This window comes from Aspergillus aculeatinus, assembly GCF_003184765.1.
Source record: "Aspergillus aculeatinus CBS 121060 unplaced genomic scaffold BO66scaffold_19, whole genome shotgun sequence".
NCBI classification, from domain to species: Eukaryota; Fungi; Ascomycota; class Eurotiomycetes; order Eurotiales; family Aspergillaceae; genus Aspergillus; species Aspergillus aculeatinus.
The window spans coordinates 123,856-147,569 of NW_020291488.1; the positions used below are offsets into that span (position 1 = coordinate 123,856).

The window sequence follows — 23,714 nt, forward strand, 5'->3', positions numbered from 1 at the left end:
TCACGTTCACCCATCGTCTTCACCCACCCAATTCTTCAGTCGACCCCTACCTCAACTTTTCGATCTTAGGCTTGCATCAGGGCGTGCGCGGGCTTCACAGGACGAGGCATCTTCCACACCCACACACGGAGGTATCTCTATACTCGGAATCCTACCAGCCAATAATGCTGAAGCTAACTCCAAAGTCCTTCTGGGTGCAGCTCCCGCATGCTCTATGATTGCAGCATGCCATGAACGGCACTCCCCGGCTCCGGTCTGCTTTTCCGCAGACACCACAAACCGCTCCGAGATTTAGCAACCACAGTAGCCATGCCCTGTCTAGGCCCAGGTTGCACAATGGAGTAGTCCAGAAGTCGTCTGCGAATTTCGCTACGAGCCCATCTGCTGCAAACCCGCCCCTAATACCGGCTAATGTCATCGACGCCCCGTCGCAGCGACTTTACGTTGCGGCTTTCTACCTGGCCCTCAATACTTGGCGCGTGTACGAGTCCTGGACTGCATCTGACGATCTAGATTCGACCTGGCTGTTTCTCAAATGGGCAGCCGTCGATGGCGTCTTCCTTTTCGGCTTGCAGGCGCTACGAATTCCCTGGTTAGAATGGGCTTTCCCTACAACACTAGCGATCTTCTTGATTCATGTTGCTGGAAACATTTTTCTCATGTTTCAAATCCCTGTATGCTTTTGACCTCACGCCCCGCACAACAGGGCCTTTACTGACATTCTTGTAGATTCCTGTGGGTGCTTGGGTTTCGGGGGCAATCAAACTAGCTTATGATAGGGAATTGTCTATATCAGAACGGAGTGTCAAACCCGGCGACATTATCCACAACGCGTCTCTTATATTGGGCAAGCAAATCGTTCATATACTACCGGAGGGGTGAGTCTCTGAATCTGAGGTGACTTCGAGCTCTACTAACCGCACTATGCCAGCTCTGCAATGTTAAATCCTGATCACATACCTCTCTGTATCGATAATCACAAAACTGCTATCGATCTACCTATACGTGTTAACCAGACCGATCCAATCTTGATAGAGCTGTTACGCCTGGATTATGACACCGGTGGCAATGAAACCATCTCAATATCAGCAAAGCAGCTGAAACAGATGAAGCGCCAAGCAGAAAAATCTGTGCCGAAAACGGGGTCCAATCTCCATCGTGATCTCATGTTCTCTGTCAAGCGACCCGGAATATATCGGCTGCAAAGAGTAGTAGATGAGTCAAATCTCGACGTTCATATGAGATCATCTGACGCTCTCGTTGCCTCGTGCCCTCGGGCAACAATCAAGGATTCCCCGATCCACAAATGTCGAGGAGAGCTTTCGAACCTGCTTTTGGTGGTAGAGGGCACTCCTCCCCTCAAAATCAAATACAGCAGGCAGGTCAACAGTCATGACCGGGGCTTCTCTTTCCAGAACATTCAGCCGGATCATCTGCGTTCGCCATTATTAGGCCAGCGGACAAGCGGCACTCTCTTCAACACGAAAGACTTCGACGTGACTTGGGCCCGCAGCCAAACCATTGAGGTCCCTCTGAACGAGTCTCTTAACGTTGGCGGCGAATGGACATATACGATCGAGGAAGTCCATGACGGTTCTGGGAACATCGCGAATTATTCAATGCTTTTGGATATCGCCGACCGACTATCTACAAATTCCCCATCGCAGTGGCATGAATTCTCTGTTCATGAAAGGCCTCGACTTTCCTTGTCCGGCTGCAATGATCAAAGTTTTCTTGAAGTCGCACATGGGGCAAGCGTGGACCTTCCCCTTAAATATCATCAGTCAGGACAAGGATACGAGAACGACGGGCCCTTCTCTCTGGTCTACACATTCAATGGTGAGACTCAGTTGGGTCATGGAGAGTCTCCAAGCAAAATACGTCAGGCATCTCTGAGGAATCTTGACCAGAAGCCTCAGATCAAGGACCCGGGTTGGTACAGGCTGAATTCACTTTCCAGTCAATATTGTACCGGAGAAGTGCTTGAGCCTTCATCCTGTTACCTACGCAATCCACCGGAGCCTGACATGACCGTCAAGTATGAAAGAGTTTTCGACAAATGTGCTAATAATCCTGTCGGTCTACTTGTTGACTTGGATTTGACTGGATCTCCGCCGTTCCGGCTTAGGTACGTCATCGAACATGCGAAAGGCGTTGAAAGCAGAGCACATACCATTGATGGTCTTCGCGCTCAACTTGACTTCACACCCTCAGAAGCCGGTCTGTATCGTTACCGCTTTCTAGACATTGCAGACACAGTCTATGGCCCCCAATCCCTTCAGGACAAGGTCCCTGTTCTCGAGCAAGATGTGAAACCACCAGCCTCTGCACACTTTTTGGGGTCTAAGGCTGTGCGCAAAGCTTGTTTCGGCGAACCAGTATCTCTTGATGTTGTTTTCTTAGGCGAGGCCCCCTGGACACTGCAATATGAGGTGGTCCACAATGGCAAGAAGACAAAGTACTCCTTGGAATCTGACAATGAAATATCCACCATTGTGACGGAAAGGCTCGTCAGCGGTGGAGAGTATTTGGTTCTGCTCACCAGTGTCAAAGATCGCTCGAATTGCAAGCGAACGCTCAAGGACAGCATCAGGATTGACGCACGTTCCAAACCTCCTCATGTGTCATTTGGCGAGATAGAGAGAAGCAGAACATACTCGGCATTGCAGCGCTCCAGCGTCGATATTCCGATTAGGTTAAGCGGAGAACGTCCCTGGAACGTGAAGTACAGAAACTTGAACGCCAGCTCTGCTATCCTCGAAAAGACTTTCTGGCACGAGAATAGCTTCCTGACCGTGGCACAGGATGGAAGGTACGAACTTCTTAGTGTGGCCGACAGCTCGTGTCCTGGTTTTGTCGACAAGGGGGGCAGCACATTCGAGGTTTCTTGGATACCTCGTCCTCGAATCACAACCGTGGATGGCTCCCCTGTCGGATCGGACGGTTTGATCACGAAACGAGATGTTTGCCAGGGAGACGACGACAGCCTCGAAATTCGACTCTCCGGAAATGCCCCGTATAGCATCCAATACGAGCAACAACGAAAGCCTGCACGCGGTTCATCCTCTGTTCGCATCCAACATATAAGAACTGCCCTTCATGCCGCTTCGGTGGAAATGGATACCTTGGAAGCCGGTTTGTATACTTACAAATTCACGGAGGTCGGCGACAACCTCTACGATCAAGATCCCGGAGTCAAACCCGTGGTAGTAACCCAAAAAGTGAATTCTCTCCCTTCCGCACGTTTTGATTCGCCTGGCCGTATCTACGGGTTCTGCAAGGAAGATATCAGCGGCGAGGAATTGATTCCAATCACACTCGAGGGCGTCGCACCTTACTCCCTTGAGATCTCTATCAAGCATCACACGAAAGCAAAACCGGAAATAGTATCGATTTCCAACATCAATGCCAACAGACACCATCTCCCATTACCACGACGTCACCTGGACCTTGGCCAACATGTTGTCAGCATTCGCAAAGTGACCGATGCACGTGGCTGCCAGCAAACCACCGAGTACGATGCCTCTTCGGTCAGAATTTCAGTGTCAGATGTCCCAACCATAATCCCACTGGAATCAAAATCAGACTACTGCGTGGGCGAGCGACTCTCCTTTTCATTATCTGGCCATGCCCCGTTCGATGTGTACTATACATTTGATGGCGCTTCGAGAAAAGCTACCTCGAAGACCACAAATTTCCGTCGCATCGCAGAGAAACCCGGCATTTTCAGTATCACCGCTGTAAGTGATGGTGCCAGTGGGAAGTGTAAAGCCCACAAGAGTATTATCAAAACAATTCACGAGATGCCAAGTGTGAGGATCAGCAAAGGGCAAGTGTCTGTCGTTGACATACACGAGGGAGGAGAGGCTGAACTCCAATTCGAGTTCTGGGGCACCCCACCGTTTGAGTTCACGTATGTCTCTCCCTTACTCAATCCACGTGATGCATTCAACTAATAGCCACCTAGATATGTACGAAGCTCAAATGCTCGGAAAGGGAAAAAATCTGAGATACTTGATGTCAAACATGATATCTCCCATGAGCATACGAAAATAATCAAAACATCAGACGAGGGCACGTATGAGGTGGTGGCGATCAAAGACAAGCATTGTTCTTTTTCATCCCAGATACCAGTTGGAAAACCGGAAAAGGTGACAGCCGGTGCATGAGGTGATGGATGGGTGGATGGACGGAGTGACATGTAGTCCATAGACCAAGATTATACAATGAACCAACACATTACCTTCAGTACTGTCATTAGCATGGCGTCAACTCTCCGGATCACTTGAGTCTAGGTACTGAGATATAACTCATATATATAACACAAAAGGCATGATCGAACATGACTACGTCAGGTTCTTGTCTGTGCCATGTAATTCGATGCTGTCTATCATGAGGCTGCCCAACCTCGAGATTTCGTTCAAAATAGCCGGGCGGTTAATAACCACTTGATCGTTGTCTTCTGCATCTTCCAACTTGGTGAGAGAAGTAGAGTAGGCCATTTTCAACGTCCAGCCTTTGGCTCGAACAGCTTGAGGGTTCCATAACCCTGCAATAACCCCGGGATTCATCTCGCTGTGAAAGAAAAGAATATTCGGGCTGTAACACGCTCGCAAGTCATGAACAAAGGATTGGACGACTGCATGTCCACTAGCCTGGAGCTTCTCCCGTCTATCAGCAAGTTTGAATGTGGTTGGCGATGTAGTGATTTCATACAGCAGCTTGGAACGAAGCTTGATGATGAAGTCGTAAGGGGCTAGGGATGTGCGGAACAACTCTGTTGTATCAAATCCATATCCATGATCTCGTAGCATTGCCATGGAAGCCTTGGCCAAGGTGCACATGCGAGCCGCCACTACCTTGGAAGGCTGTTCGTATTGAGTCCATGTCACCCCATCGGGATCAAGATCGGAAGCCACAAACAGGCTGACCGTGTTCATGGCCGGATCTATTTTCCGCCAGGCAGAAAAGCGAGTCTGTATAACCTCCACTGTAGCCTTGTCTAAGGTTCCAAAATCGACCATTAAAGCCTCCTGCTGCCAGTCCCACCGCGCAAGAAGCTGAAGAGTCCTCAAAAACCCAGTCATGATACTGGAAGGAGTACCCCATGGATACGGCTGCGTGAAGACTCGAACAACGAGTAGTTCCACAGTTTCTTCTCGAATTTGCCCGGTAAGAAGGTGTTGACTGAACCAATGCTTCACAAGACGAATCGTGGGCGACAGAAGCGGGAAACGCGTGCATAGTGTACGAATTGCTTGTGTAAGCCGAGGGGCTTGCACAAATTGTCGCTTGTATTCAGACAGAGCGTATGCGAGCTCTTGTCTCATGGAAGGATGGCCATCTCTGTCCTTCAAATGACGTTCCAAGAGCAACTGCTCTCTGTCGTGGTGAATTCTGAGGCGGAAGAGGACATTGGACGAATGAGTGATGTCAAGGAACGCAGTGTTCAAGATTCTGCTTGAGACATCTTCAAGCCCTATTTTACATGCGTGCGCAGCCCCAGATGACTGTAGATAATCTCCTATTTTCACAAGAAAGGCTAGCTTTGTCATCTGTATGGCCACGAGGTCATCCGGCCAACGAGCGGAGCTCTCAAATTGGAGAACAATGTCCACGGGACCACAAGGCACATTAGGTGCACTCTTTAGACGAAGGGCGGTATATCGAAGAAGCGGATCAGCAGGTGCAAGATGCCTGGTCGTCAAAGGTACTCCATCCATGTCCTGGACAGACCGCTGCAAAGAAATGAAAGCGTCGTGTATTTTCTGGAAAGGGGGGCTGGAGTATGAGACAACACCGTCTCCGTTGTTGCGAAGTGTCTCATCGAATTCATCACCGACAATTTTGATATCGAAATCAGTGTAATTGAAATGGCGTTTCAAGATATACGGCAATATCTGATTTATGATCGAGGGCGCCGTCGCTAAATCCGACCAGACCAAGCTCTCCCTGATGCTGCCATCTTTGAAACGCCTTAGCTCAGCCTTCTCTCCCCAGAAGGACCTAAAAGATGCAGCTTCATCTTTATTTTCTGCAGCTGGGCCATGATCCACAACACGTGTAGCATTCTCTGCATCTAGCACCAAGCCCACAATTAGGTGTCCAGGCGCCGTTTTGCAATTTTGCCGTGCGTCTACTGGCCAGGGCTCCGTGACGCAACCACGCAGATAAACGAGCCCGGCTCTGTCGCCGAGTGCCCTAACCAACACTTCGTGAATCATGTTTTGGCTTTGAAGATCTTGGAGACTGCTTCCGCTTGATAAGGCTGGTAGCTCAATGAGCCGATCAAATCTCAGCAGTGGTTCGTTCGCTTTGAGGATAAATACTTTGTCAAAATTGTCATCGCGAGACTCGTTTAGCATTCTCACTGTCACATCTGCTTCCCGGCGGAGGAGAGCGTAAGACCAAAGAGTCATTTTATAAAGGATATTCAATCCTCGCTTGCCATCGTATAAAACAGGAGAGCCGCCAGGGAATGATAAGTCGGCTATGAACAACGCTAGTGGATTTGTCAGGTCTCTTCCGGCAAGAAATTGCAGTGTTGCCTTGAATAGCTGATAGCTGCTGTAAGACTTCAGAAGTACTGGCTTGCCGTTTGGGCCGCCACCCTCAAGCAGTAATGACATTAAAGCCGTCCACTCAAAGCCACCGAGCCCGCCAGATTGATATGATGACCCAAATCCGCGCTGTTGAAGCCACGCCCGACCCAAAATACACGCATCTTTGAATGATTCGCATTTGCGGATATTGGAGTGGATGTATTTGTGGTAGAGTGCCACCGTGGCTTCTGATCGAAGAGACGCATTATAGACCGGAGTAGCGCGTTCAGAGATGGAGCTATCAGCTGCACCTTGACGTATATTGTTCCTCAGGGGTATAGTTCGTGAAACAGGGAACAAAGTCTCTTCGATAGCAGTAATGACACGAATTCGTAGTTTAGAAGACATGTTTCCAGATTTAGTTGAAGTGATCGGCTCGATAAGTATAACAGGTCGGAGGCTGTCTCCATCTTGAAGTGCGAACTTGACATGCAAATCCAGGCCAGCGGCCGCCTTGATTCCAGCGGCAATGGTGGCGATATAGTATGCCCGCTTATGAAAAAATCGGTGATTGATATAGTCCTTTTCCTGAAAGATAGCGCTGGGCATTGTCACCGCCAAGTCTACCATTAATGGGATGGAGCTCTTGGCTCCGGTTTGGAGTGATAGACTGCCCACCACATTGACATTCGTGGGTTTGGCATATGTAAAGGGATATTTCGTTTCCCTGCCAGGCCGCGGCTCAGGAAAGGGCACCGTGATTCCATGTTTGCTACGCAGCTCTTTCTCTGCTTCCCATGCCGACTGGGGTGGTTTCTCTGGAATGTGTTCGATGATGCTCTTCAATTGATGAAGTGTACCCTGAAGTTTTGCGACATGCCTATCATAATTTGGCCTCAACTCAGACAATAGCTCGTCCATTTGCAGCTTGAAGAAGCTGGATTTATAGACGCCACTGGCGAGCGCAAACTCCGCCGTGACATTGTGCGTCCCTTGTCTCTTGGTGCTTACAGCAGGTACTTCGCTGTTTTGAGTGGCTTTCATAGGCATGCTTTCATGTGGTGATTCGAGGTGTAAGTTCATGGTAGAGCCATTCTTCTCCGCAATTTGAGCACCTGGCACAGCGTTGTGAGTAGAATGGCTCAATCGCCTGCGTTTAAATGAATGGGACGACATATTGAGCCGGAAGCCAGGACCGGGACTTGGGTTGTTATTGGGTGGAATTGATGGGGAAAGATGGTTGTGAACAGAGAGCGAGTCCTTGGAGAGAAGATGCAGGTCAAACTATATCATAAGATGTACCATGCTGGGTGTAAGTCCTAGCTGTCCCACTATGGCTCTTATAGTGATGAAGAGCCTTCTGTATCTAAACGGGGAAAAAAAAAGATTTGATCTTGTCAGCGGGATAAGCCACCGCGGCGTTTTCACCGCCTTCTAGTTCTGAGCCTCCGCCACGCGCATACTTGAACTCCGTATGCTGTTGTGGATCAAGCCTACAATTTACACATAGACTGTACATAGACTAAGAGTTATTTGATACTGTCAGTATTATGATAGACTATTCTTGGATGCGTTACTATATGGGTCATATGAGTGCACAGATGTATAAGTTACAGATGTATAAGTTACAGATGTTTTGTATATATGTCCAGACTAACATATCAAGCACTGGACATGCATTGAACTGTACCGATACTGAGTATAATACTCCGTTAGTGGACACCATATGGCTCGGAACTTAGGCAGTAAGAAGTTACCACTTGCAGTAGAATCAGGCATTTGCCGCTAACTTCGTGCGCTTTAAGTTTATTGGTCAGCCGCTCTCAACAACGCCGACATCGCTTCCGAGTCAGTGGCTGGTGGTACTGCCCAGTGCCGCGATGACTCCTTCCAATTCGTCGTCATTTAAGAATTTCTTCTCCTATCTACAACTGTGTTCGTTCGTCATTGAAGAGTTATTTATTTTTGCCGGCAGCTTCTTTACTCCCCTCCATAATCACTGCACTCATTCTCCCTTGGGCTTTATTTCAGCACTTGATTATATCATCACAATGCTTCAAATTATCGGAGGCCCAGTCCCTCCGAATACCGACCATGTAAGTTCAGGGCCCGCGTACCCCGCTATCCTTTCTCAGGGGATTTTGTCTCCCGAATCGGTACAAGATATAGTCATTCATGAATGGTCACTCACCTTTGATCAGGCAGTCAGTGTATCACTTCCCACCTGGAGTGCAAATGTGGCCTATGAGGAGGGGGAGTCATGGGTGACAAACAGCATGCAATGCGGCTATCCGCGGTTTTTCATACATCCAATTATACAAGAGCTGGCGGTTGAGATAGTGCGTCGTTTTGGCTCCCCAAACTCGGATACTGCCATTCTATTCCCATCCCCAACCACCGCGGAATTATGTCGTTCTTTCATGAAATCGAGATTGCCCGTCGAACACCACGGCAGGATCCGGATTACGAGTTTTAGTCCCTCCCATGAAACAGATGCCGGATTTCCCACCACAACATTGTTGTTATCGTCTGTGATATATCCAAAGGAATTCGCGTCCATTGCCAAGCAGGTGTGGCAACACACCGGGAACGGCATATCGAGTCGGCGGGGCGAATTCTGTCTGGGTGCACTGAGAAGTGGCTTTCTCGTCGAGAGAAAATCCCAAGCGGCAGATGTAGCGTTACGGAGAATCTGTAAGGGCCCTCGGAGATACCAGGGGCGTGATTCCATTAGTGGAACAGCACGAACGAATGGGAACCACAATCAGTCTCGGGACTTGTCCTCCATAGGAGAAGCGCAGGATGGCAAAGAATATGTGCAATTCATTGAAGAGAGGTTTGGACGCAACTTGAACGTCTCGCTTGCTGATCAGGCACGATTGGCTGTACGTCGAAGAATAGCAGGAGTTCTGACCGCTGATGTAGATCTGAGTGAGGCTCTTCAAGAAACATCAGGAGAAGGCCGTGTGGCGGGGCTTACGGAAGCAGATGTTTTCCTTTACCCAACGGGTATGAGCTCTATCTTCAGTACGCACCAAATGTTGCTGGCCAGCAGAGGCCAACTGAAAAGCATATGTTTCGGGTTCCCTTATATTGATTCACTGAAAATCCTTCAGAAATGGGGTCCAGGATGCTTGTTCTATGGCAATGGTTCTTCGGAGGATCTCGACGATTTGGAATCGCGGCTGCAAGCCGGTGAGCGATTTCTGGCTTTGTTTACAGAGTTTCCAGGCAATCCTTTACTGAAGTCTCCGGACCTGAGAAGAATCCGCCAACTTGCTGATAAGTATGACTTTGCGGTCGTGGTAGACGAGACCGTGGGGAACTTCCTGAATATCAATGTTCTTCCTTCTGCAGATATCGTGGTTAGCAGTTTGACCAAGATATTCAGTGGAGATAGCAATGTTATGGGAGGAAGCGCAGTTCTCAATCCTCATGGATGTTTTTACCATTCTTTGAGAGAGACTTTTGCTCAAGAATATGAGGACAATGTCTGGGCCGAAGACGCCGTTTTCCTAGAGCGGAACAGCCGCGATTTTGCGTCTCGAATTGAGAAAATCAATAAAACCACAGAAATAATTGCAGACATGTTATTGGAGTCGCCACTGGGTAAGTCAGGCCTAACCCTCACTCCAGTGCGATGCATCTCCAATCGTTCAGATGACCCAGTGGAAGTCCATCTCGTTCTAACTGATATAGTCAAACATGTTTACTATCCAAAACTCAACCCTTCCAAACCTCTCTATGACGCATTCCGCACCCAGAATGGGGGGTATGGCGGGCTCTTCTCTGTCACTTTCCATTCAACTGAGGAAGCAATCGCCTTCTTCGATCAGCTCGAAGTGCATAAGGGCCCGAGTCTTGGAACGAATTTTACATTGAGGTTGGTTGAATCTCCGATCAAGATCTCAAGTAGCGAAACCCATCTGACTGTGTACTGAAGCTGTCCATATACTTTGTTGGCCCACTATGGCGAATTAGATTGGGTGAGTAAAACTCTACAATTTACTTCACGACTTCATATCCTTCGCTTCATCTATTTGTGGATTACTAACAGTGTCAGGCGCATTCTTTTGGTATCGAATTTGGTCTAGTCAGAATAAGTGTCGGCCTGGAAGAGGAGGCAGACCTGCGTGATCGGATAGAACGGGCTTTGAAAGCAGTGTCTGAGGTCGGAGCATGATATACCATGGGAAGGATTTTACTGCATTATCTTGATGTCAGGGATTCCAGGTTCCAAAGATCGCTAGCCCGCCTCAGGCTTCAGTCATTTATTGAGACTACCTAAGTCATTGTTAGTTCGTGACCATATATGAGGCGCAATATAGAGACTTGCCTTCAGATATGCAGCCCTTCTATGGTGTATGTTATGCAGTCTTATAGATGGAAGAAAGCGATTTCATCAGCGAAGGATACTATAAATCATGTGCTGTACAAAGCCTTCAAGGGATCTTTCACAAATCATAATTAGGCTACCCTATCGACATGACCCTTGTTTCCTTCGCAGGAACCAATCATGAAGCACTTCCACTATAGCAATAGATACTTGGGTCTTACGTGTTGCGCCTTACAACCTAGCCTAGCTGCTGATATGTGATTATACATATTAGTAGCGAGCTCATTTACGAAGTATACTACTCGATATCCTATATAAGCTGAATACATACGAGGGCCTGTCTATACAGCCTTGCTTACGCAGCTGCTCAAGGGCATGGCTACGCAACTATTTAAGGGCCTTTTTATAGGTTAAGGTACGGCTGTTCAAGCACGTTTCTAAGCACGTTTCTAAGCACCCTCTACTACGTTGCTTCTATACAAGTATATAAATATTGATTCAGACCTATAGTCTGAATATGCAGCTGGGGGGCCATGCCCGCCCTTTTGCCATTCTGTAAAGCGCAGCTCACGTGACTCATGACCTGCAGTGAGTAGCCAATCTAATCCCTTCATGTGCGCACATTATCTCAGCCAATCATGAATCGTAGTTTTGTAAGGCCTGAGGCATGCAAGTTGGTCCGGGAGGTTCAGCCCGCGGCGCCGTTATGCACATGCTCAATGCAGTGTCTTATTATTAAGCTTATCACGGGACTTGCGGCCCAGAAAAGCTCAACCTTCTATTCACATCTGTAAATATCACTGCGACTTATACCACTACGACTCAGACTTCCGCTACATACATCTCTAATCATGATCTAGCTATATCTTCATCAGTGTGTGCACCATGCATAATTATTCCGAGTGTGCTTCTGTTGAAGCTAACAACACAACACATGCGCTAATAACTTCGCCTTCACCTTAGATTTATTGAAAAGCAATCTTCGCCTCGCTCCTCACGCAATCCAGAGTTGATCGTATCTTATACTTTCACGGAGCGTGTTCCAGCAAATCGACTTAATAATGGCTAGCACTCTTGCGGTCAAGAGGCCTTTCCTCTCACTGCCCTTCCTTCTACCTTCGTCATGCGAACTCATGCCTCTCACGTCTCGGCGGAGCCAATCCTCTTATAGACGTACAAAGCAACGCCTACGTGTGAAGCCCGATGCTTCATTTGGGTCGTCGTTGGGTCAGGTCAAAAGAGATCACATCGTCTATAACCCTCCTTCAAGCTCCCCATCGGTTTACCACACACCAGCGAAATTTCTTCCTAGCGACGACATCCGGAGATCTTTACTTAGTGATACTTCAATCGGCCAGCAGAACCCTGCCGAGCTTGCATCTTTGAACAGATCGCCTGGTCCAAAGCGATATCACTTGAACCCCTCTGATGTACTAGAAATACGCAGGCTCAGAACCAGTGACCCGATGACGTGGAGTCGCTCGAAGTTGGCCAAGCGTTTTGATTGCTCACCACTCTTCGTCTCGATGGTGTGCGGAGCCAGTCGGGAAAAGAAAGAAATGCAGAAGCAAGTCTTGGAGGCGGTGCAATCAAGATGGGGCACCAAGCGCCGCATGGCTAGAGAGGACCGGACATTGCGGAAGGAATCGTGGGGAAGAGACTGTTGACAACAATCTTTCAAATGTGTTTGTGCCTGCATGCTCTCCTGTTCTGGGATATGTATGCCGAACCTCTCAAATGCTCTACCCGTTCTCTTCACTCAGGGCTTACTAAGTCCTTTAAATTGTTGCCCGTTGTTTCAATATATGTTCTATTAGAAGCCATTGGTCGCTGTATAATTATGTATTTGCCATAAACCGTTATTTATGTATCATTTAGATGATCCCTGGAACTACTAGCTGAAGCCAAGCAAGTATTTGATGAAGGCATCATGATCTACAAAAGGTATTTTAGACACATGTTGATACCAGTTGAGTCTCGCCTAGCCGGGTAGCCGCTTATTCGCGGAAACTCTAGGCTTCCTGACCTGGTACTTGCTTTTACTGCCTGTCCCTAAGGTGGTAATTGTTAATAATAATAATCCTAGTCTTCGTCCACGGCCGAAATGCCCCTCCCCCTCCGTCGAATTGCAACGTCGCTTAGGGAGTACAGACCCTTCTTGTCACTTCCGTTCCACATCAAGGGCAATTTGACATCTCACACAATTTTTGATTCCACCGTACGCCGCTTATCTTCTCGTCACGCATTCTACGGACATATCAGCGATTCAAAGATGGCACCGCAACTTGAGCCGTTTTTCAAACAGTGAGCCCAACTTCCCTTGCCCCCAGCCTGCCCCTCCTTCTATCGTGCTTCACCATCTTGAAACGTTTCCGTCACTCCTGCTTCATCGGTCATCGCCACATACCATGTGACATGTGTCGCCTCCTGCTGTAATTCACATAAATGACCGGGTTTGACCATGTCTAATGCCTCATTCATACAGGGTCGACGACCTATCCGGTTCCTTCATTGATAGTATGGGCCTATGTTCTCCATCGCTTGCCCAAGTGATGTGTATTGACCGAATAGCAAGGGTTACGAAAGGCTGTTGCCATTCCATCGATCTCTGCGCAGGATGAGAACAGAAAAGATGTCTTCAAGGTACTTTCTGCAGGTTTCACCCTACCTCAAGAGGACCGCAGCTAAAACACACGTGGGTTTATATCAGATGGCTCAGTTCCTCGCCTCCGAGCTCGAAGCTTTGGGTGCTGAAGTGGAACAACGCCCGCTAGGCAAGCAGCCCGGCAAGGAGCACCTTGATCTACCTCCAGTTGTAGTCGCTCGGTATGGTAACGACAAGAACAAGCGCACTATTCTCGTCTACGGTCATTATGACGTTCAGCCTGCCTTGAAAGAAGACGGCTGGGCGACAGAACCCTTTGAGTTGACTGTCGATGATCAGGGAAGAATGTTTGGACGTGGAAGCACTGACGACAAAGGACCAGTCTTGGGATGGTTGAACGTGATCGAGGCTCACAAAAAGGCGGGTGTGGATTTCCCGGTCAATCTCCTTTGCTGCTTCGAAGGCATGGAAGAATACGGCTCGGAAGGCCTGGAGGAGTTCATCCAAACCGAAAGTAAGAAATTCTTCAAGGACGCAGATGCCGTTTGTATCTCGGACAACTACTGGCTGGGAACAGAGAAGCCTTGCCTGACTTATGGTCTTCGTGGTTGTAATTACTACTCCGTGAGTGTTTCAGGCCCTGCTCAGGATCTACACAGCGGAGTATTCGGAGGCTCTGCCCATGAGCCGATGACAGACCTGGTCAATGTTCTCTCCAAACTTGTCGATCCTAAGGGAAAAATCTTAATCCCTGGCATCATGGATCTGGTCGAACCCATGTCGGAGGACGAGAAGTCCTTGTATCCCAACATCAGTTACACCATGGAGAACCTTCATGAGTCTTTGGGCAGCGAGACAGGCATTCATCCTACCAAGGAAGAAACTCTCATGGCTAGGTGGCGATACCCTTCTTTGTCTATCCATGGCATCGAGGGTGCTTATTCCGCTCCCGGGGCTAAGACTGTGATTCCAGCCAAGGTAATTGGCAAATTCTCTATCAGAACAGTGCCAAACATGGAAAGCGAGGATGTGAACAAACTTGTGTTTGATCATATCAAGTCAGAGTTCGCCAAACTCAACAGCAAGAACAAACTAGATGTTTGGCTCCAACATGACGGGAAATGGTGGGTGGCCAGTCCGAAGCACTGGAATTTCACCGCTGCAAGCAAGGCTGTTCAACAGGTCTTTGGTGTCGAGCCCGACATGACCCGCGAAGGCGGCAGGTATGGAAAATGCTTATATCAAGGCTGCTTCTGATCTTCTCAAAGCTAATTCATTGACAGTATCCCGGTCACATTAAGTTTTGAGCAAGCTACCGGGAAGAACGTTTTACTTCTCCCAATGGGCAGTTCAACTGATGCTGCCCATTCCGTGAACGAGAAGCTTGACAAGAGAAACTATATTGAAGGGACCAAGTTGCTGGGGGCTTATCTGCACTACGTTGCAGAGGAACCCATGAACCACTAGTCATATGCACCGCCCGATCGCATCTCAGCCTCAAGACTTAACTCAACTGCTTCAGTCTGTTGGAACCTTCGAGCCATTCAGGGGAATACATATATTCCTTACTTCAGTCAAGCTCTTCCCTTCTGCCAGCAAAATATAGCCTCGTACTTCTCAATCAGAACCTCACCTGAGGGTGATCTCACTTCTGATTATCGTGTACCACTGTACCGTAACCCCATAATCTTGATTCCTGAAAGGTTTCAAGTCGCATATTGAGCCATAGACACAGATTTTAACGTCATAAAACTGGACTCCCCAAGCGTGTCCTTAGAAGCGGGTACAGCTGAGACGTAGGCGGTATCATTAAAATACTAGCCAACTTACTCCGTACCCTAGACGATCTAAATAGCGTGCATCGCGTGCATTGATGCCTCATCTACACAGTAGCTTTTGCTCTTCTAGGCAAGCCATGTTGTAATTCTCCCACCTCACATTACTTGGTGGGCACTTTCATAGTAGGTTAAAATCTGGCAAAGCCTTACGACGTTTGATGGCTTTTCTCGGCCAGTAGACAATCAATCGTGTGCTTGGCAGTCAGGTAGCCGGGCTATTTATGTATGTCCTTTCACTGAGCGGGGATACTGGCCATTACCGAGAAGCGCGCCACGCGACCGCGCGCCTTATCAGCGGCCGATAAGCCTCAGAACACGAAACAAAGGAAATGTACTCCGTACTACTACTGTAATTAATTCCACACTTAAAGAAAAGAAAGAAAGAGCATCGGCGCTAGCTTTTCGACTTCTTTGTACTTTGCATCACCAACCATTCTCACCAAACCAGGCCACTTCTCCTTTAATAAGAGGGGGTCCCTGCGCACTCCAGTGGTCGAGTACCTCTCATACCAAACCATACCAAGTTTCTCATGCCCAAGTCAGATCATTCAAGTGTACTCAATGCCGTCAAGTAAGCGCCCCCAGGCGTTCTCTGTGGACCCAAATGAGGAGAGGCAATCAGACGCACCCTCATCGGTATGTTGAATATATCCGTCGTGATAAAGGCATATGACTGATTTAACCAGCGAAAACGCATGCGCGGAACTAACTCGTCCGGATCCGATGAAGTCAACGACGATGACCTCCAAGACACAACATCTCCATCCATATCGGAACCGCCCGACGATGATGAGGATGAACTTGAGCTTCGTGCTACACAAGTGATCCAGGAGAAGTATTCATTCGCTGGTGATGAGCCGAACGTGCCTGCCGAGCATGGCATTCTGGAGCGCGTCGAGTGCTACAATTTCATGTGTCATGACCATTTTTACATCGAGCTCGGTCCGCTGATAAATTTTGTTGTTGGAAAAAATGGTTCTGGCAAGAGTGCAGTCCTCACGGCTATCACTCTATGTTTGGGTGGCAAAGCTTCGGCCACAAACCGTGGGCAAAGTCTGAAGAGTTTCATCAAGGAAGGCAAAGAGTAGGTTTCTAGTCCCTTATATGCATCCAATTCTGAACTTCCTCAGGAGCGCAACCATTGTAGTGCGGATCAAGAATCAGGGTGATGGCGCTTACATGCCAGATGATTATGGAAAATCAATCATTATCGAGCGCCACTTCTCCAAGATGGGCACCAGTGGGTTCAAGATCAAGTCTGATAGTGGGCGTATCGTCTCTACTAAGAAAGCGGAGCTTGATTCTATCATTGACTACTTTACCCTGCAGTTTGACAACCCGATGAACGTTCTTTCGCAGGATATGGCTCGTCAATTCCTTAGCTCGTCTAGCCCCGGTGATAAGTACAAATTTTTTGTGAAGGGTGTTCAATTGGAACAACTTGACCAGGACTACCGTCTAATTGAAGAGTCTGGAGATCAGATCGAGGCGAAGCTAAAAAGCAGAGTGCAAGACATCACAATTCTGAAAAGTCGTCAGGATGCAGCAAAGCGGAAACTAGATTTATCTGACCAGCATGAGTCTCTACGTAATCGCATTCGAAATCTTCGCAATCAAATGGCTTGGGCTCAAGTGGAGGAACAAGAGCGGGTAAGCACGCTCACGAAGCCGAAGCCCCTATGCTGCATAATCTAAACATGAGCAGATCCAGGATTCTCTGAAAACAGAGATGATGACAGCCGATGAGGATATAGCTGCTGCTGAAGCGGGTCTCGGGAGCTATGAACATCGCGCACAGGAAGCAGAGAGAGAAACCGAACTTGCGGCCGAATTTGTCCAGCAGGCTACCTCCAAGCTTGAGACTTGTCAATTAAGTAGGGATGAGATCAAACATAAAATGGACGCTCAATTAAGTGAACGTCATGGTCTACAGGTAAGGCCACCTTACACGTGCTGTTCAGTGTTGAGATTCTTAACGCATGCACGCAGGCCCAGCAACGCCAGATCAGAGAGTACTTAAGGGCTGCGGAGACTAGAATAGCTGAAAGTCGGAAGAAGCTTGCAGATGAGCACCAGCGCTTGAGTGATATAAGTGGGGGAAGCTTTATCAGAAAACAAGAGGAACTCGAGCAGGCAAAAGCCGGCGCGGAAGATGCCCGTTCTCGATTCAAGGAACATGAAGCCGAGAGAAACCGCTTGTATGAGAAGATAGGTCAAGCTGAAAAGGAAGTGAAATTAGCCACTGCCCCCGTCAATAAGGTTAAAGCCGACATTGAGCAAGCACAGTCAGTTCTACAAAACTTGAGCAGAGAGGGCGGGGCGAGAAATTCTGGCTTCCACGAAAGAATGCCAGCGCTTACCAAGGCCATTGAACAAGAAGGGTCCTTCCGCAGACGCCCCGTGGGCCCAATTGGGCACTATGTCAGTTTGCTGAAGCCAAAATGGTCCTCTATTCTGGAGAATTCGCTCGGTACGACTCTGAGCAGCTTTGTTGTGACCTCGAAAAGCGACATGAACATCTTGTCGAATATCATGCAGAGAGTCAACTGGTGAGCAATTTGAAACTCATCGCATGGCCTTTGGTTTTTGACAGCAGCGAAAGTGTATGCCCGATTTTCATAGGAAGCGATGGTCATCTTGATACGTCAAACCACGAACCAGATCCCACCTATGACACAGCCCTGCGGGTACTTCAAGTAAGTGAAAACTAATTGAAACATGTTAATTTGAGAGATCTGTTCTAACTCTGGGCTTTCTAGATTGACAATGAATTAGTCCGTCGACAGCTAATCATAAATCACGGAATCGAACAGATGCTGCTGATAGAGGACCAAGAAGAGGCATCGTCGGTACTTTTCGATGGACAGAAACCCCGCAATGTGAAAAGGTGTTATTGCATCGACCCCACTAATCGGCGACGAGGATTTCACCTTTCTTATAGCAGAAATGGTGAACCAAGCCAGGCGCCTGTCCCAGCCTACAATGGGAGTCCCCGGATGAAATCCGACCTTGCGTCTCAGATCAGGTAATCACAACTCCGCTTTCGGTGAATTGTCTAGTTACTGACATTCAAATAGCATGCAAAAAGACGTACTCGCAGACTTGCGTAGAAATCTCAGTGATCAAGAGCAGTCTCTTCGATCCGCTCGCTCTAGTCTCGAAGGCTGCAAACAAGCACGCGTGAGACATGACAGGAGAAGCAGCGAACTACGTATCGCAGTGCAGAAAGCAGAAGACCTTATTGATGAAATCACCGAGGCACTCGATAAAGAAGCTGTGGAAGACGGACGCATTGATGTACTCCAGACTACCCTGGAAGAAGCAGAAGAAGAGAAACGCTTGAACGAAGGGTCCCTACAGGACGGTATTGAGGCTATGGATGCCATGATGGAGGGACTGAAAGCGATCAAACACGAGCTTTCGGCCAAAGAAGCAGAGGTTTCTACAATGAATGAAGAGCTCAGGTTGGCTCAAAACGAAGCACAAATGAGCATGGAAAACCGCCGAAGATCAATCCGCGAGAAGAACGCAGCAATTGAGCGAATCAATGACAGCAAAAAAGGTAGAGCTCGAATTCAGCAGAGGCTGGAAGAGATAGCTGCACGTATCCTCGACTTCAGCGAGAAAGCGAGCTTGGTCTCACCGCGGGTTGCAATAGCTGAGGGTGAAACCGCCGCCAGCCTAGATAAGAAGCTCGATAGGCTTCATACAGATCTTAGGCGATATAACCAGGAGTAAGTATGGAAGCCCATAGTCTTGAACTCAGTTGCTGAAGACTTCCTAGATTGGGGGCAACCCGCGAGGAACTCGCTGCTCAGGCCTCCAGGGCAAAGGAAGCCTACGAACAGGCGCTGAAACAAGTCGATGAGTTTCAAACACTGGCCGAAGTAAGACGACCATACCAATATCCAAAGGGCCTGGCTAAACACGTCTGCTTAGGTACTTAAAAAAACTCTCGACCATCGCAAGAAACGCTGGCGGATTTTCAGGTCGCATATCTCCTCACGCGCCAAGGCACAATTCACCTATCTACTCAGCGAAAGGAGCTTTCGAGGTCGGCTTCTGACAGATCACGAGGGAAAACTACTGGATCTACAAGTATGTGATTTCAACTCGTTTCGTGGCTGATTTATCCTGATAATCATCCTCCACAGGTCGAGCCTGACATAACGAAAGACAGTGTGGGCCGTGGTGCAAAGACCCTTTCTGGCGGTGAGAAGTCTTTCTCCCAGGTATGCCTGCTTCTGGCATTGTGGGAGGCTATGGGATCCCCGATTCGATGCTTGGACGAGTTGTATGTGTCTTCAATCTCCACCGTGCAATCGGATACTAACTACTTTGATCTTGTAGTGATGTGTACATGGATCATATCAACAGAAAAATGGCGATTGACATGCTAGTATGATTGTCTTGCATGCGACTTTCTGCGAAGCTTGCTAACCGTGAACACAGATGCTCGCGGCAAGGCGGTCAATCGGTCGGCAGTTTATACTCATTACGCCCGGATCCAGGGCGGAGATAAGCTTGGCGCCAGATGTTCGCGTGAAGGAGTAAGTCTTTACCTCATTGCAAAAGTTGACCGACAGCAGCTTACTGGGCTCATATAGGTTGGCAGAACCCGAACGGGGGCAGACAAGGCTGGCTTTCTAGACATACAGTACAAGGTCAATTACTCTGTAGATGTTATGGGGCCTTTATGAGCTCCTGTAATTCTTCGTTATCATCAGTACCTCCTTCCTATTCTCTGTGAATGTCATTACAATGAGGTATAAAAAAAGGTGGGTGAGCATTTGAAACCGCGGGTTATTCGAATGCCCAGTGGCAATATTGTCTTGAGCAATGTGAAATCCCGATACGTAATACTGTAATTCGTCAGGTAACCATAGGCTAGACGGAATTCCTGAACTTGACTGCCATTTATCGAAGTCATACCTAGTTCTTCATGCATCTCATTATTGAGCACTTGTAGCCCTTCACATTCAGCCTAGATCCTTTATTCGTTCCGGCTTTGCTTGGGTAACTGCGTACGTCCTGAGTCGTTGTAAAAGTACATACCATACCTCCTCCCACCGCGTTGTGAGGCTCGGCCCGTTTTTGGACTACGCCCAAACCGGCCCACACGAAGAGCAGTGACTTCGTCTCCAGGCCCTTTCCAGTTCAACCCAACAATTCATTGGAATTGCTAAGACATCCCCGATCCCGAATTATCACCTCAACCCAACTTACGCTACCGCAGCGATACATTCGACTCGCCTCTTGAAATTCTTTCTTAGAGCTTATCACACCTTGACTCACCGCAACAAAAATCTCATCGCTATCAGTTCCTGTGTCGTTTCCCTCCTTCCGGCAGACCCATTAAACGCAGTCTCCCTGGCTTCGAACGATACAACGCCCTCGTCTATCGGCACCGGAGCGAGCCTGTTCCACGCGATAGTTTCCAAAATCAAATCATCTACTTCGAAGCTTTGAGCACACTCGATCAGCATCCGGCATTCCTAGGCCACCTCTATACCGAGAAAGAAACGTGACCATATCAATCACAATCATCTTCGAACAACTAAGCAATATGGCCGACGCACTAGCCTCACAAATGAAAAGCACGACCTTAGGGTACTGTATTCGCCTCCCTATCAATGAAGCTTGAATTGACCATGTCTACATTCTGCCAGGGATACCAGCTCGGATGCGAAGTGGAAGGAACAATTAAATGTCCCCGCCAAGGATGCGAGACCACAGACTGAGGTTTGTTACTCGAAGACTAGCCCGGGCTCGTCGCCATCTGACTTGCGCCCAGGATGTTACTGCTACGAAAGGCCTCGAATTCGAAGATTTCTATATCAAACGTGAACTCATGATGGGAATCTTCGAAGCTGGATTCGAGAAACCATCACCTATCCAAGAAGAAACGATACCTGTCGCCCTCACCGGCCGAGATATCCTAGCGCGAGCCAAAAACGGCACGGGGAAAACAGCGGCTTTCGTCATCCCAACCTTAGAACGCATTAACCCCAAAAGCACCAAAACGCAGGCTCTCATTCTGGTTCCCACAAGGGAATTGGCTCTTCAGACTTCTCACGTCTGTAAAACTCTGGGGAAACATCTTGGCATCAACGTTATGGTTACTACAGGCGGGACAGGATTAATGGATGACATCATCCGCTTGAATGACGCCGTCCATATTCTTGTCGGAACGCCTGGACGAGTGTTGGACTTGGCGAGCAAAGGTGTCGCTGATCTTTCTGAATGCCCGACATTCGTCATGGATGAGGCCGACAAATTGCTATCGCCTGAATTCACCCCAGTCATTGAACAGCTGTTGTCATTTCATCCCAAGGATCGTCAAGTGATGCTCTTCAGTGCCACTTTCCCACTGATTGTGAAATCCTTCAAGGTAGGTTTATCATGAGATGTATCTATCCCAAAAAATGGCCCCTGACATATGTTAGGATAAACACATGCGCAACCCTTATGAGATTAACCTCATGGACGAGCTCACCCTAAGAGGAATCACGCAGTACTATGCATTTGTGGAGGAGAAACAGAAAGTCCATTGTTTGAACACCCTGTTTTCAAAATTACAGATCAATCAATCAATCATCTTCTGTAATTCCACCAATCGGGTTGAGTTACTTGCAAAGAAGATCACTGAGCTGGGGTATTCCTGCTTCTATTCACACGCAAGGATGCTTCAACAACATCGAAACCGAGTATTCCACGACTTTCGCAACGGCGTTTGCCGTAATCTCGTCTGCTCCGACCTCTTGACCCGCGGCATTGACATTCAAGCTGTCAATGTCGTCATCAACTTTGACTTTCCTAAGAATGCTGAAACCTATCTTCATCGGATTGGTCGGTCAGGTCGCTTCGGACATCTCGGACTTGCTATCAATCTCATCAATTGGGATGACCGTTTCAACTTGTATAAAATTGAACAGGAACTGGGGACGGAAATCCAGCCCATTCCTCAGAACATCGACAAAAAGCTCTATGTTTACGATTCACCTGACACAATCCCACGCCCTATCGCGAACCCATCACAACCTCAGATCAATACCACAGTCACAAATGCACCTGCCGCAGATCGTCGTCCTACTCACCATGCGAATGGCGGGCATTATCAGTTTCATCGGGGCCGAGGCTCATACCGCGGAGGCCGGGGCCAGGGCCAACGTCGCAGCATTCATAACGATGCGAAGCAATTTAGCGCCTCTCAAGGTCAGACAGGCGGCAAGACTCACACTACACCAGTGTCATAAACGACCAGCTACCGCATTAATGAGTGCTACGCCCACGTCTTCCCTTTCTGAGCTCCTTTGCCTTTTGTGCTTTTCACTCTTGTCATGCCCTTCTTATTTCCGTTCTCTCTCATTATTGGTTGTGGTCTGCTCATTTTGCGATGATTGTTGGCTACATGAACTTATAGGCCCAACACTGTGGCACCTTCCTGGTGTCTTGTTTTGCTGTGAATTTTGTCTCCTACATGATAGTTTTTGCACCTCGGATTCGAAGATGCAGGAACATCTATGTCTGTATCATACCTAATCTGCTCGGTTTCTTTCAGTGTGTATTTGTTTCCGGTCATTACCTGTCCCTTACTCATTTTTGATGATGAGTCAGGCTCTTGCCATTGCTCTGATCGCTTGTACATATATCTTTCTCTGGGACTGCATTGGGATCAGGTGAAATGATCAAGGCGTTCGCGGACACGTTGCAAGGTATATGTTTTTGGCGTTTCTGGCGAACTTCGGCTAACATACAGAAACGAGGCGATTGGGTTTACCCCCAGCTATGCCGGTTTTCACCATCATATCCTGAGCTCATTTGCCAGGCTCGCCACACGCCACGGCACTGGGCTATATTTTCCTCTCGGCACAGCATGACTATGGCTACAACACCGGCATTTGCATCCCTGGCGCTAACGGCGAAGTCTTCACGACTCTTTATGCATTTTCGTCTCTTTACACTCGCTTTGGGTCACGTCGTTTGCCAGTATATCTCGTGACCGTCCTTGTGCTCGTCGTTGACATTGATAAACTCTAGCACTGAAATCGTGGGAACATTCAGACAGAAAATGAAACAAGATCGGGGAGAGGCGAACCAAAAAACCCCCGGTGAGGGAGGAAAAAGGCAAAGGGGCCGGAAGAGCGAGGCAGGAGGAAAAGAGGAAAGAGGAAGGTGAGGAGCGAGGAAATCAAGCGGAATGAATGCTGGGGGAGCTGAAGGCTATTGAAGAAGGAAAGGCAGAGAAGGTGGAACGAGTGTCTTGTGGAAATCGAAAGGCAAGAACAATCGAAAGACGAGGAAGATACCAAAAAGGAAAAGAGAGCAAAAAAAAAGCGAGAAAAGAGAAAAGGACGGAAAAAAAGTAGCCTAGGGTATACTAGATACTACTG

The 23,714-nt window shown here is 48.2% G+C and overlaps 6 protein-coding genes across 6 annotated transcripts; 5 read left to right on the forward strand and 1 right to left on the reverse strand.

Annotated features, from left to right (window-relative positions):
* The first annotated feature begins 105 nt into the window (after positions 1-105).
* On the forward strand, positions 106-4,236 carry BO66DRAFT_419887 (putative nuclear envelope pore membrane protein). The gene is made up of 4 exons (XM_025649845.1): positions 106-674; positions 730-878; positions 932-3,913; positions 3,968-4,236. Exons 1-4 carry the CDS (start codon positions 231-233, stop codon positions 4,167-4,169), a joined length of 3,777 nt encoding a protein of 1,258 aa, XP_025504842.1. The 5' UTR covers positions 106-230; the 3' UTR covers positions 4,170-4,236.
* BO66DRAFT_62554 (rRNA-processing protein UTP22) lies at positions 3,927-7,900 on the reverse strand. Its single transcript, XM_025653454.1, has one exon. The coding sequence runs from the start codon at positions 7,716-7,718 to the stop codon at positions 4,347-4,349; it is 3,372 nt and encodes a 1,123-aa protein (XP_025504843.1). The 5' UTR covers positions 7,719-7,900; the 3' UTR covers positions 3,927-4,346.
* A 547-nt stretch (positions 7,901-8,447) lies between these two features.
* BO66DRAFT_428213 (cystathionine gamma-synthase) lies at positions 8,448-10,725 on the forward strand (the record flags this gene model as incomplete). Its single annotated transcript, XM_025650395.1, has 5 exons — positions 8,448-8,638; positions 8,744-10,151; positions 10,242-10,425; positions 10,486-10,528; positions 10,600-10,725. The coding sequence occupies exons 1-5, from the start codon at positions 8,594-8,596 to the stop codon at positions 10,723-10,725; spliced, it is 1,806 nt and encodes a 601-aa protein (XP_025504844.1). The 5' UTR covers positions 8,448-8,593.
* Positions 10,726-11,678: 953 nt separating this feature from the next.
* On the forward strand, positions 11,679-12,766 carry BO66DRAFT_391197 (mitochondrial 54S ribosomal protein mL58). The gene is made up of 2 exons (XM_025647196.1): positions 11,679-11,752; positions 11,842-12,766. Exon 2 carries the CDS (start codon positions 11,940-11,942, stop codon positions 12,543-12,545), a length of 606 nt encoding a protein of 201 aa, XP_025504845.1. The 5' UTR covers positions 11,679-11,752; positions 11,842-11,939; the 3' UTR covers positions 12,546-12,766.
* A 384-nt stretch (positions 12,767-13,150) lies between these two features.
* BO66DRAFT_320934 (M20 family dipeptidase) lies at positions 13,151-14,950 on the forward strand (the record flags this gene model as incomplete). Its single annotated transcript, XM_025643691.1, has 5 exons — positions 13,151-13,182; positions 13,364-13,395; positions 13,454-13,521; positions 13,589-14,706; positions 14,767-14,950. 5 exons carry the CDS (start codon positions 13,151-13,153, stop codon positions 14,948-14,950), a joined length of 1,434 nt encoding a protein of 477 aa, XP_025504846.1.
* Positions 14,951-16,232: 1,282 nt separating this feature from the next.
* Positions 16,233-22,577, forward strand: BO66DRAFT_410783 (DNA repair protein SMC6; the record flags this gene model as incomplete). The annotated part of the gene is made up of 15 exons (XM_025649261.1): positions 16,233-16,405; positions 16,452-16,971; positions 17,027-17,254; positions 17,311-17,870; positions 17,948-18,008; positions 18,081-18,346; positions 18,399-19,055; positions 19,106-19,181; positions 19,261-19,335; positions 19,476-19,615; positions 19,672-19,720; positions 19,774-19,871; positions 20,991-21,063; positions 21,116-21,712; positions 21,903-22,577. The coding sequence occupies 15 exons, from the start codon at positions 16,233-16,235 to the stop codon at positions 22,575-22,577; spliced, it is 4,248 nt and encodes a 1,415-aa protein (XP_025504847.1).
* Positions 22,578-23,714: the final 1,137 nt, after the last annotated feature.